This window comes from Aotus nancymaae, unplaced genomic scaffold (assembly GCF_030222135.1).
Source record: "Aotus nancymaae isolate 86718 unplaced genomic scaffold, 86718_ANA_hifiasm-v0.15.2.pri h1tg000003l, whole genome shotgun sequence".
In the NCBI taxonomy this organism is placed as follows: domain Eukaryota; kingdom Metazoa; phylum Chordata; class Mammalia; order Primates; family Aotidae; genus Aotus; species Aotus nancymaae.
Window position 1 is genome coordinate 9,196,662 of NW_026988414.1, and position 14,639 is coordinate 9,211,300.

Here is a 14,639-nt window from a genome sequence, read left to right on the forward strand (position 1 = left end):
GGCAGGCTGGTTATTCGCCTGGAAGCTCAAGGATTCCTTTCTATTGACGGGTCATCTCCCTGATGTCTGAGAGAAAAGGTGAGGAAATAAATTGTTCAAGGCTTCCTGGCCATGGGAAAAATGAAGGGTTTAGAGTCAGTTAGCCCTGGCCCTACACACAGGTGTAACTGTGGGCAAGTCATTTCACCTCCCTGAACGCCTTCCTTTCTGGGCCTTAGACTTTCAATCTGTGAAATAAGAGAATTGAAGTACCTCATCTTCAAGGTCACATCCAAATTTGATAGTTTGTGATTTAAGCAAAAATAGAACAAAAGATATCGCACAAGATTTAGATCAGAGAAGGAGGAAAATATGAATGAAAAGATGAAACAGAGAGAGGTTTAACACAGAAAAGATCTGACCAGTGGACATTTATTTTGGAAAAGAAGAATGAAACAAAACCAAGATGGAGGAGAGAAACATAAGAAAGAAACTCTAGGAAAAAATCTAAAAAGCACATGTTTACATTGAAATGAATATGAACCCACAGCAGCTAGACACACAGTGGAACACCGGTAATGAAGAGGAGAATCCAGCACTTCCTAAGGGCATGGGGACAATGAACTGATGATATCCATATAATTAGATTGCCATCAAATGTTTCAGTTCAACAGTAGACTACAGAGCACAGTTTAACAATATTCAAATTCTGAAGAAAAATAGATTTTGAACTTAGAGTTCTCCACTGAGCAAAAATGTTACTCAAGTGTGAGTAAAGAATACAGATATTTTCAGACTGAAAAAAAAGAACAAGTCTGGGCACGGTGGCTCACGTGTGTAATCCCAGCACTTTGGGAGGCTGAGGTGGGTGGATCACCTGAGGTCAGGAGTTCGAGACTAGCCTGGTCAACATAGTGAAACCCTATCTCTACTAAAAAAAAATACAAAACTTAGCTGGGCGTGGTAGTGGGCACCTGTATTCCCAGCTACTAGGGAGTCTGAGGCAGGGAAATCGCTTGAACCTGGGAGGCAGAGGTTGCAGTGAGATTGCACCACTGCACTCCAGCTGGGGTGACAGAGTGAGACTCCATCTCAAAGAACAACACAACACAACACAACACAACACAACAACAAGAGAATTTGAATGACTCCTCAGATCCCTGAAAACTTTCCCCATGACATCAAACACAGAGCACCAAGCAGATGCACCTCAGAGTGTGAGAAACTTATCTGGACAGATGGACACATTGGCCCAGGCACAGTAACTTGACTCTGAAGGACAGAGGCGACTTGTTTTCAATGCCTTAGTTTTTTTCTGTTTGAATTTCATTGCAGAAATCTTGGGCAATTCTTTAAGAAGGGAATTGAAGTAACTTGGAGGAATTTTAGGGCACAGGTTTGCTGAAGACAATGCTGAAACCATCTTTACAGGGAAATTATCATTTAATTTATTTCCACATCATTCTCTATTAAAAAAAAAATCAAATGAAGGACCTCCCTACCCTATTGTATTCATTTTTTTCCCTCCATTGATTAAGAAGAATCTTCTGACTTTCGCTTCCTCTAAAGCATCTTTTCTTAAGCCCCCAATTATTTCTCACTTTCTGAGCGGGGAAGAGGATCAGGGCGATTGGGTAGGATGGAAGGGGAAGCCTGTTCATAGAACTGCTTTTGGGAAATGAACCTGCTCTTACCTGTGTCTAAATTGGTCCCAATAAACATTCAAATATACTAAGATGGTTGTATAAACATTCAAATGTAGTTGCAAACACACACATGCAGGTACACAGACATGTGCATCCTCAAGCTGGTCTCTGCAAATACATAGGCACCACCAGTCATATACAGAGTTGTGGAGCCAGCACCTGCATTCACGGCAAAGTAGGCAGACAACCATTACCTCAAGATTCAAAAGCCAAGATCAGCATGCACATACACACATGGCCAAGTGCCATCACAAAATGGCACTAAGGCCAGAGAGTGACAATCATTCACATACTATATAGTGCCATGCATAGCTGCTGTGACCCATCATGCACATTCATGTCTTCATTGACTGCTTACTGAGTGTGAACACTCTACCCGTGCCCATCCACGCATGCCCAGTCACACCCAGTCCCCTCATTGATCATACAATCACATCTCTGAACACAGCCTCACACCTTCACATACACGGATGCACTCATGTAGACTCACGGTGGATGACGGCAGAGATGTACCACGCTAGAGGGGCATATGCACATACACACTGCCTCCCACCCCCTACAATGAAACCATTGGGCAGTGATGGTAATACACAATCACAGTCTTGCAAACAACATGTATTCTCATACTCACATGTCTGACTCGTGTACACAGTCACACACAGGAAGACAGATCTGCACCCTCTGCAGCCTGGCCCCTTATCCCCAAGTGTACCCTCTGGGTTCTGCACATCACAGGAAGGAACAGCAGCAGGGCCCAGGAGTGGCTTGACACTGGAGAGTCTGAGGAGGGAGTGATTGCCATGCTTATGGGGTTTAGAGCCCGGGGAGCACCTTAGCTTTTCCCCAGAGGCAACACCCTCTTCTCGTGGCCTTCATCCCTGGGGCACAAGGCAGGCTGGCTGTGGGGCTTGTTATCCTTCCTCTTTAGGGACCAGTTTGATGGAGGAGGAGGTGATTGGCACCACCTCCAACTCAGGGGACATTCAGGAGCCCTGTGCATTGCAAAGCTGCTGCTCCTCAGCCCCTGTCTTGTGAAGATGAGAGAGAAGGGTCAGGCTGACCTCTGAGCCCCAAGTAGAGTGACCTGGGGATCCCAGGGTTTACAGCTGTAGCTACTGGAGCCAACCCTCCTCTCACCTCACCTGTCACCATCACCTCATGGTGGCTTCTTGTAGGATGTGTGGAGTTTGGGAGGAATTGTGCCTCTGGTGACTGTGGCAATCACAGCCATTATCAACGATCTCAATTTGTAGAGCTGTGTTTGTGAGAGCGATTGTGTCTCTGTGCAACTCCATTTGTCCGTGAGCTTGGATGTGTGTCTCAGTGTGCAGCTGCATCTGTGTCTGTGTGGGTGGTCGGACCTACAAGAGTGTTTCTTTAACAAGAAATATTTCTTTTTTTTTTTAATTTTACTTTAAGTTCTGGGATATATGTGCAGAAAGTGCAGGTTTGTTATGGAGGTATATATGTGCCATGGTGGTTTGCTGCACCTATCAACTCATCATCTAGGTTTTAAGCCCTGCATGCGTTAGGTATTTGTCCTAATGCTCTGCCTCTGCTTGCCCCTCACCCCCTGACAGGCCTCTGTGTGTCATGTTCCCCTCCCTGTGTCCATGTGTTTTCATTGTTCAATTCTCACTTATGAGTGACAACGCGTGGTGTTTAGTTTTCTGTTTCTGTGTTAGTTTGCTGAGAATGATGGCTTCCCACTTCATCTATATCCCTGCAAAGGACATGAACTCATGCTTTTTTATGGCTATATAGTATTTCATGGTGTATATGTGCCACATTTTCTTTATCTAGTTTATCATTGATGGGCATTTGGGTTGGTTCCAAGTCTTTGCTATTGTAAATAGTGCTGCAATAAACATATGTGTACATGTGTCTTTATAGAAGAATGACTTATAATCCTTTAGGTATATACCAAGTAATGGGATTGCTGGGTCAAATGGTATTTCTGGTTCTAGATCCTTGAGGAATCGCCACACTGTCTTCCACAATGGTTGAACTGATTTACTTTCCCTCCAACAGTGTAAAAGCATTCCTATTTCTCCATGGCCTCACCAGCATCTGTTGTTTCCTGACTTTTCAATGATTGCCATTTTAACTGGTGTGAGATGGTATCTCATTGTGGTTTTGATTTGCATTTCTCTAATGATCAGTGATGATGAGCTTTTTTTCATGTTTGTTGGCCACATAAATGACTTCTTTTGGGAAGTGTCTGTTCATATCCTTTGCCCACTTTTTGATGGGATTGTTTTTTTCTTGTAAATTTGTTTAAGTTCCTTGTAGACTCTGGTTATTAGCCCTTTGTCAGATGGGTAGATTGCAAAAATTTTCTCCCATTCTGCAGGCTGCCTGTTCACTCTGATGATAGTTTCTTTTGCTGTGCAGAAGCTCTTTAGTTTGATTACCTCCCATGTGTCAATTTCGGCTTTTGTTGCCATTGCTTTTGGTGTTTTAGTTATGAAGCCTTGCCCATGCCTATGTCCTGAATGGTATCGCCTAGGTTTTCTTCAAGGGTTTTTATGGTTTTGGGTTTCACATTTAAGTCTTTAATCCATCTTGAGTTAATTTTTGTATAAGGTGTAAGGAAGGGGTCCAGTTTCAGTTTTCTGCATATGACCAGCCAGTTTTCCCAAACCATTTATTAAATAGGGAATCCTTTCCTCATTGCTTGTTTTTGTCAGGTTTATTGAAGATCAGATGGTTGTAGATGTGTGGTGTTATTTCTGAGGTCTCCGTTCTGTTCCCTTGATCTATATATCTGTTTTGATACCAGTACTATGCTGTTTTTGGTTACTGTAGCCTTGTAGTATAGCTTGAAGTCAGATAGTGTGATGCCTCCAGCTTTATCCTTTTTGCTTAGGATTGTCTTGGCTTTATGGGCTCTTTTTTGGTTCCATATGAAATTTATAGTGTTTTTTTTTCTAATTCCATGAAGAAAGTCACTGGTAGCTTGATGGGAATAGCATTGAATCTATAAATTACTTTGGACAGTATGGCCATTTTCATGATACTCATTCTTTCTATCCATGAACATGGAACGTTTTTTCCATTTATTTGTGTCCTCTCTTATTTCCATCAAGGAGTATTTCTAATAGGAGATTAGGCCTTTATTGAAGGGATATGTGTTTCTGTGTGTGTATCGCAGCATGAGGAAACTAAACCTGTATGTACCACTCCAGGTGGGAATAGCTTTACAGAACACTGTTGGAACAACCAGAAAGAATGATTCTGAATATATAAAATATAAACTTCCAATGATTTACTATTGCCTCTTCAATAAAGTCTAAATTTCCTACCTAATATTGAAACCATGGAGTGTTCTTCTCACTCCCTAATTTTCAATCTTCAGACTTCCCTCTGCTCCTTTCCCAGCACATCCTCTCAAGCCAGTTAAATTGCTCTCCTTAGAGTCTTCTGCTCATGCTGAGCTTATTTCACCTCCATGCCTTTGTATATACTTGCTCCTTGCCCCTCTGATGCAATTTCCTTCTTCCCTCAATTTCCACTCATGTTTCATGGCCCAACTTATTTTGTGCAATGAGTGCCCCATCCTTCCCCATCTTCCTGTCCTCACTGCCTGCTTTAATAAGTGGTGTTGAAGGGAAATACTTTATCAGAATTGGGCACGTTCTTCTGGGCATCTCACTTTAGGAGGGGTGATTTGTCTCTCTTCCTTAATTCTCCAGGTTGGGTTCTGTTACTGTCTTCCAATCCTTTCCCTCTTGTTTCTTTTCTCATCTATCAAGTAGGCCCAGTATAATAGCCTGAAACTTGGTATTTCCTCTAGTTGATTTCTAGGATTTGCATAATTATCGTATCTGGCTGCTAAGTATGTGGAAGGAGCCATGGCCAACATGTAGGGCCAATGTGATGGAAAGGTTCTTATCCCTCTGGAAACTTTCCATTGATTGTGGTGGCTGCTGTATGTCACAAGAGTCCAAGAACCCACAAAAAAGAAAAAGGACCATAGAGAAGATCTTTGAGTCTAAGTGTTGAATTTTGGGCGAGTCTTACATTCACAGTCCTCAGGTTGCCAGCTCTTTTGATAATGCCTCTAACTTTTGTCGTGGCGCCTGAGTTGCTATGGTGATAGGAGGCAAGAGGAGTTGGGGAACTGGGAGAGAATGATCAAGCCTCATGATAAGAGAAGGGGTTTTATTTTATCTAACTCTTTTCAAAATGTGCTGAATTTGGGACATTGCCCCTTTTCTCTCAAGATGCTGCTTCATCAGGAAATGGGATGATCACCTATCTTAATTTGCCCAGGACTGAGAGTGTCTTGGGACAGGGGACTTGGAATTTTAAAACTGGGACCGTTCTGGGAAAACTGGGGTGAGTCAGGAAACCTGTAAAGTTCTCTAAGATTTGAGCAGATGATCTTGTCCACATTCTCCTTTTCATTAGCCTGGGACCTCCCAGAATGCCATAGTTACCAAGAGGGAGGGTCTTGGTCCTGGCAATGAGGGGCATCTTCTTCCCAGGGAACCAGGTTGAAGGTTTCAGTTTTCCTGCAGTCTAAGTGCCAGGTGTTTGATTTCTACCTGAAGGGAGAGTATAGAGGGGCAAGGCCTGCCCCTGGCTAGGGCCCAAGGAAGAGACTCCATGGGCAGCCTGTTGGGTGAAGCATATTTAAGTCTCAGACCTTTCCCACCCCTGGCCTCGCCTCAGCCATAATCAGGGGAACTGGAGGGGAGATCAGGTAGGAGCTGACACTTAAATCTGGCCATGCTCCACCTCTTCTTGGAGGCTGTTGCCTGTAACTCCCAGGGTCCACTCCTGTCCGCTCCTGCAGAGAGGGACTTCCCAGGCAGAATGCAGTATCTTGGACCTTGCCTATGTGTAAATGAGGAATGGAGACAAAAGAGATCTGTCAAAATTGTGAACTCTGCATGACTGAAACTCCCAAGAGCACTGGGTCTGGGAGGTCCCCCATGACTCAAGGCTTGGGGCAGTGTAGTTACTGTTGCCCAAGATGTCAGGGTTATGACATTCCCTCTCCAACTCCAACCCTACCTCAATGCTGGACTCTTAACACAAAACAGTCGTGATAGTAATCCTACCCAACCACATGCAAATCCATGCGTGCTCAGAACTCTGAATGCAACTGAGATTCACCAACAACCAACCCCTACCCTTAGGCTTTAAGTAACATTATTTATAAACCCAACTATATCTGAAAGTGGCCACAAGCATGCCAATTTGATACCTAAAATATTGTTATGTCTAAATTTCATCTAGATCTGATCCTAGCTTATTTGTACTAATATCCAGACTGTGATTTAAACTTTCTTTTTCTTTTTGAGATGGAGTCTTGCTCTGTTCGATTTCGGTTCACTGCCACCTCTGCCCCCCAGGTTCAAGCAATTCTCCTGCCTCAGCCTCCCAAGTAACTGGGACTATAGGCGTATGCCACCACCATGCCCAGCTAATTTTTTTGTGTTTTTAGTAGAGATGGGGTTTCACCGTGTTAACCAGGATGGTCTTGAACTCCTGACCTCATGATCCACGCCTGCCTGGGCCTCCCAGAGTGCTGGGATTACAGGCGTGACCACCGTGCCCAGCCTCTTAAACTTACCACAAACATTACCCATATACCAACTTAAGTCTAATATGAACTAAACTCTAACTCCAATTTAATTTAGCAATACAAATGAAATCCGAACTCCAGTCTTATTTAGTCTCCCACTCTAACACTAACCCTAAAATAATTCTAACATTTCTGTTAGAAATTATAACAGAATCTTGTTATCTAACAAGATTCATCCAAACTCTTAAATTTTTTCTTTTTTTTGACATGGAATCTCATTCACCCTGGCTGGAGTGCAGTGGTGCGATCTCGAGTCACTGCAACCTCCACCTCCTGGGTTCAAGTGATTCTCCTGCCTCATCCTCCCTAGTAGCTGGGATTATAGGCATGTGCCACCAGGCCTAGCTAATTTTTTTGTATTTTTAGTAGAGATGGGTTTTCACCATGATACTCAGGCTGGTCTTAAACTCCTGACCTCAAATTATCTGCCTGCCTTGGCCTCCCAAAGTGCTGGGATTACAGGCATGAGCCACTGTGCCCAGCCCTGATCTCTTTCTTTTTTATGGCTGCATAGTATACCATCGTGCCCAGCTTATTTTTAACAATTTTTTTTTTTTTTGTAGAGACGGGTTGCCCAGGCTGGTCTTGAACTCCTGCCTCAGCCTCCCAAAGTGCTGGAGTTACAGGCATGAGCCACTGCACCGGGCTGAACGTTTATGTTTTGAATGTTGAAGAACCGGAGGCAGTGCAGCAGCAACATTAGCCTGGTCTAGGCTCTGGCTCTAGGTCTAGCCCTGGATGAGCCCCAAGTCTTTTCCTCCCTGCTATAAGCTTCCATTTCCTCCTTTATTGTCCCTTAAACAATGACAAGAGACATCCAAGCCAGAGGAACATCCCATCTTTACTGACAGTGACTGTGGCCAGAAAGAGCATCCTCCTCATCCCCTCATAGTCAGACCTACCCAGCCTCCCTGGACCAATCACTGGGGCCCCTGCCCTGGACAGCGGAATCGGCTCCAGGTCCGCCTGAGGGCCTCCTTGACCTCCTTGTTGCGGAGGCTGTAGATGAGTGGGTTGAGAGCCGGGATGGCCAGGGTATAGAACACAGAGGCCATCTTGTCAGTGTCCAGGGCATAGCTGGAGCTGGGGCGCAGGTACATGAAAATGAGTGTCCCGTACATCATGGCCACAGCTGTGAGGTGGGAGCCACAGGTGGAGGCTGCTCTCCGACGGCCCTCGACTGAGTGCATGTGGATCACAGCCCGAGCGATGAAGCCATAAGACACTGTGATAGCTAACACCGTGGCTGTCTGGATGAAGCCACAGATGGCGAAGAGAAGGAGTTCGTTGAGACTGGTGTCACTGCACGAGATGGCCAGCAGTGGAGGGATATCGCAAAAGAAGCTATTGATCTCCCGGGAGTGGCAGAAACTCAGGCGGAAGGTGAGGGTTGTGTGAACAAAGGCGCTCACTGCCCCACCCAGGCCCGAAGCCCCCAGCAAGGCCAGGCATAGTTGCGGTGACATAGCTGTTGTATAGAGAAGCGGTTTTCTGATGGCCACATAGCGGTCATAGGCCATGGCTGCCAGTAAGCAACACTCGGCATCAGCCAGACCTGCAAAGACAAACATCTGGAGAGCACAGGCTGCGTAAGGGATGGTGGCTCGGGGCAGCAGCAGGTCCACTAGCATCTTGGGACCAATGGCGGAGGAATAGCAGGCATCCAGCAGGGAGAGGTTGGCCAGGAAGAAGTACATAGGTGTGTGGAGCCGGGCATCCACGCGGATCAGCAGCGCCATGCTCATGTTTCCCAGCAGGCTCACCAGGTAGACAGGCAAGCAGGTCAGGAAGAGGGCCACACGCAGGTCCTGGCGATTCGTGATGCCGAGGAGGATGAATTCAGCAGGGGCACCCGTGGCCCAGGTGAGGTTCTCTGAGTTCATCCTACTGGACACAGACTGAAAAGAGGCAAAGCAGGAGGGAGATGAGAGAAAGGTCAAGGCCATGGCCAGGGAGAAGAAAGCGTCGTGTACTGGGAGTTAGGCTGACTTGGATTTCAGCCCAAATGTGCCACAAAATTGCTATGTGACCTTTGGCAAGCCACATTACCTCTCAAAATCTGTGTTTCTAACTCTTAGAAGTCATTGCAGAATGAGATGGAGTCTCGTTCTGTCACCCAGGCTGGAGTGCAGTGGTGCAATCTCAGCTCACTGCAACCTCCACCTCCTGGGTTCAAGTGATTCTCCTACCTCAGCCTCCCAAGTAGCTGGGACTACAGGTGCCTGCCACCATGCCCAGCTCATTTTTGTATTTTAGTAGAGACAGGGTTTCACCATGTTGGCCAGACTGGTCTTCAATGCCTGACCTCAAGTGATCTGCCTGCCTTGGCTTCCCAAAGTGCTAGGATTATATGCATGAGCCATCATGCCCAGTCTTTTTTTTTTCTTTTTCTTTTAAAGAGACAAGGTCTCACTATGTTGCCTAGGCTGGACTAAAATTCCTGCGCTTAAGTGATCCTCCTCCCACCTCAGCCTCCCAAGCGGCTGGGATTATAGGCACACTCTACCACCCAACAGGAGTCTTGTCTGTCTTACTGTTGTTATCTACAGCACTGACAGCATTACCTAGCACATAGCTGGTGCTCAAAAAAGATTTGTTAAATGATTGAATGGGATGATATTTAGTGTACATCCAATGATTGAAACCTCTGTGACTCTGTATGCATTCTCCTCTCCAGTTTTCCAGGTAAGAAAAGAGACAATGGAATGGACAGAAATAGTCTTCAGACTCAAAGGCATCTGGCCATGGGTTTTGAGCTTTGCTGGGAGGGACATCTTTCCTTTGGACTAAGATCTGAGAAAGGAGTAGCCTGGTATCTTGAGGAAACAGCGGGGAGTGGAAAGAACAGAGAGTATGAATATATTCCTGGGCTGAATTCTTGGTCTCTCTGAGCCTCAATGTTCTCATCTGTATAACGGGGGAAAGCTGCAAGGATTCAATGAGATAATGCACGTAAAGCTTCTCTCACAGGGCCTGGCACACACAGGCATTTAACAAAGGCCCTGTGAATGGAAATAAATTGAGCTGCATGCTTTGGCTCAAAACTGGAAGGAAGCAACTTTATGGCAATCTAAAGTGGTATAATTCCCAGAAGATGCAATGTTGCTTCACACTCCTGCGCCTGGCATTAGTTCTCTTTGCCTGGAACTCATTTCCTCCTTTTGTGTTTGGTAAAAACTGTCTCCAAGGTGAAGCCTTCCCTGATCTATCCCTTAAAACTAAACATTTTTCTTGTCTGTGCCCTGCTGCACTGGAGCATACAGTAGTTCCCCCTTATCTATGGGGAATACGTTCCAACACCCCCAGGGGAGTGTGAAATCACAGATAGTACTGAACCCTATATATGTGATTTTTTCCCCTATACATTCATATCATGATAAAGTTTAATTTATAAATTAGGCATAGTAAGGGATAACAACAATAATAATAAAATAGAACAATTATACCAATGTACTATAATACAAGTTATGTGAATGTGATCTCTCTCTCTCTGTCCCTCAAAATATCTTACTGTTTGTAATACATACATATATGTGTATATACACACACACATCTACACACACACACACACACACACACACACACACACACACATATATTTGAGACGGAATCTCACTCTGTCACCCAGGCTGGAGTGCAGTGCTGTGATCTCGGCTCTCAGCTCACCGCAACTTCCACCTCCCAGGTCCAAGTGATTCTCCTGCCTCAGCCTCCTGAGTGGCTGGGACTGCAGGCACATGCTACCATGCCCAGTTTTTTATTTTTTATTTTTCTGCTTTTAGTAGAGATGGGTTTTTATCACATTGGCCAGGTTGGTCTTGAACTCCTGACCTCAGGTGATCCGCCTGCCTCAGTCTCCCAAAGTGCTGAGATTACAGGCGTGAACCACTGCACCTGGCCTGTTTGTAATATTTTCAGGTCACAGTTGATTGCAGGTAACTGAAACTGCAGAAAGCAAAACTGTGGGTAAAGGGGAATGATTACTGTACATCTCTCATGGTGCTTCACCATTCTATTGCAAATATCTTTTACATGTTTGTCTCTGTGAACTTTGAGCTCCTTGATTCAGCAGTCATTCAATAAAGATTCATGGAATATTACTATGTGCTAAGAATGCCCCATAATTCATTTTTGTATCTCCAGGGTGGGGTATATAATCAGAGCTCAAAAAACATCAGTTGAGTCCATAACACAGTGAACAAGAGTATAGATGTTAGCAACAGGCACAGATGCTTTTGAGCGCTAGTTCCACAACTTTCAGGTGTGTCACCTCAGGCAAGTCACTTCACCTTCCTTAACTTCAGTTTCTCTTTGCAAAGTAGAAATCATAGTATCTCTGTTGGAGTGTTCTAAGAGGCAATGGATGTGCAGGAAAGGGCCTGGAGCTGAATAAATGCTCCTTACCCTCCTTTTAAGAGAAGTTTAGATGTTTGGGACTTACCTGTGCCCAGTGAGGACGGTGAAAATCTCCTACAAAGCACAAACTGGATGAAAAATGTTGACAATATCACGTTGGTGAGGCTGTGCTTGTGAAAATGCAAATTGGGACATTTCCCACCACTATGCATGCCCCAGTGTCTTAGCTACTCAGTTTGCTATAACAAAATGCCAATAGACTGGGTGGTTTTAACAACAGGCATTTATTTATCATGCTTCTGGAGACTGGGAAGTCTGTGGTTAGGGTGTCAGCATGGTTGGGTTCTAGTGAGAGCCCACCATCTGGCTTGTAGATGGCCACCTTCCTACTGCATTGTTACACGGTGGGGACAGAGAGACAGAGAAAGCTCTCTGGTTTCTTATAAGGGTACTAATCTGATTACCATGCCACCATAATGACCTAGTTAGGTTTAGACCTAATTACCTCCCAAAGGCTCCATCTCCAAATACCATCATGTTGGGGGTTAGAATTTCAACATGAATTTTTTTGAGATATAAACATTCAGTCCATAGCACCTGGGAATTCCACTACTTGGTGTTTACTTTTGAAAACCCTCTCATGCATACTGAAGGAGACAAGGGAGAATGCATTCCTGGACTATTTGTAACAGATAAACTATTTGTTAGATAAACCTAAATGTTTATCAGTAGGCTCATGGGAGTTAAACAGGAATGGAGTCAACCTCTATAAATAATATAGAGAAATCTCAAGAACATATTGAGATCAAAACATAGTGTTCATATGAAAAAAATCTCATCATCACTGGTCATTAGATAAATGCAAATCAAAACCATATTGAGATGCCATCTCATGCCAGTTAGAATGGCAATCATTAAAAAATCTGGAGACAACAGATGCTGGAGAGGATGTGGAGAAAGAGGAACACTTTTACACTGTTGGTGGGAGTGTAAATTAGTTCGACCATTGGGGAAGACAGTGTGGCGATTCCTCAAGGACATAGAAATAGAAATTCCATTTGACCCAGCAATCCCATTACTGGGTATATGCCCAAAGGATTATAAATCGTTCTATTATAAAGACACATGCACATATATGTTCATTGCAGCACTGTTTACAATAGCAAGGATGTGGAACCAACCCAAATGCCCATTAATGATAGACTGGATAAAGAAAATGTGGCATATATACACCATGGGATACTATGCAGCCTTAAAAAAGGATGAGTTCATGTCCTTTGCAGGGACATGGATGAATCTGGAAACCATCATCCTCAGCAAACTGACACAAGAACAGAAAACCAAACACTGCATGTTCTCACTCATAGGTGGGTGTTGAACAATGAGAACACATGGACACAGGGAGGGGAACATCACATACTGGGGTCTGTTGGGGGGTAAGGGTCTAGGGGAGGGATAGCGGGGGGTGGGGAGATTGGAGAGGGATAACATTGGGAGAAATAGCTAATGTAGGTGACAGGGGGACGGAGGCAGCAAACCACTATGGCATGTGTAGACCTATGTAACAATCCTGCAAGATCTGTACACGTACCCTAGAACTTAAAGTATAATAATAATTAAAAATATATAAATAAATGTTCAGAAAAATATACAGATTGATGAAAAAACTCAAAGCAATAATACATTTTTTAATGTATATGTGTATAAGACGTACTGCTGGCTGCTTCAAACAGAGATGGGGCTCCAGTTAAAATACCCCAGGGCATTTCAGAGGATTTCATAGCCTTTGCCCCCTGCCATATCAGAGCTGATCCTTCTTATCTTTTAAGATTTAGCTTAGGGGTCATCTTTATGGGAGCACCCAACTACCCAACTTCTGTCCTGGAACTCCACTTACCAGTCTTTCTATTCCATCATTATTCCATTGTACAATTACCTACGTTTATCTCCTCTTACCTGATCAAGCATCTTAAGATCTGGGCCTATGCCTAATTCATCCCTCTGTCCATAGGCATACAGGATTTTAGGTATCTTCTCCCTTCTTCTTGGTGTGTCACTGGTAGAGGTCAGACAGCCTTCAAGGGTACAGAAGCAGGGAGTTCCAGCTCTACTCAGCTGCATGTTCTCCAAGAATGAAGTCTGCTACTTGGCTGAAGTTCTGCACACAGAACTCAGTTGGTGGCCAACCCCTTTGTATTCTAGTCTGTCCACATGGAAAGCAAATGCCACTCACCTTTACCAAGTGAGGAGCAGAGCTGCTTTGAGTGCCTCTCTATTTCTCCATCTGTAAAATAAGGACAATGAGACTTCAGGACTTTTAAAGTACTTTGAATGTTTTGGGTATGAGTACCTTCGAACTTCAGTTAAGTAGGTGTTGTGTAGTGTGTGTGTTTGTGCAAGCACACAGAACGTAGAATTAATTCTCCATTAACGTCTCTCTCTCTCTTGCCTTACTACCCAGGAGGAGCGATATTGACATTCTAGGTTTTGTACATCAGTGTGGGACTTGCTAATGAAAGAGGAGGACTCAGGTTTTCACAAGGAGCAACTTCTGCGTTTGCTCTAAGGTGCTAATCAATGCTAGAAAGGAACTGGAAAATGTCAGCTTCCTGCACTTCTAAGATCCTGATTCGATTTAGCCTCTAGTTGACTCTCTTGTCTTTTTGAATCGTTCCAACATTCCTACTTCTGTCTGACTCCACATCTGTCTTTCAGTCCCTGGGATTAAATCTTATGAAGTCTGTCTATGTATCTATTTATGTATGCATGTATGTATTTATCAATCTGTCAATCACTTAACAATCAATCCATTTTAAATTATATACTCAACAAGCATTTATTAACTACCTATTATGGGACAGGTACTCTATGAGCACAAAGGATACAGAGGTCAATATGACACATCTGTCATTGTCCTCATGGAACTTTCAGGCTGGTGGGAAGAGAGAGCTCTTAATCAAATAATCACACACATATAATTACAAAGTAACATATATATGATC

At 44.1% G+C, this 14,639-nt stretch overlaps 1 protein-coding gene across 1 annotated transcript; it reads right to left on the minus strand.

Moving 5' to 3' along the window:
* Window positions 1–8,201: 8,201 nt before the first annotated feature.
* LOC105721072 (olfactory receptor 5C1) lies at window positions 8,202–9,164 on the minus strand. Its single transcript, XM_012457888.2, has one exon. The coding sequence runs from the start codon at window positions 9,162–9,164 to the stop codon at window positions 8,202–8,204; it is 963 nt and encodes a 320-aa protein (XP_012313311.2).
* Window positions 9,165–14,639: the final 5,475 nt, after the last annotated feature.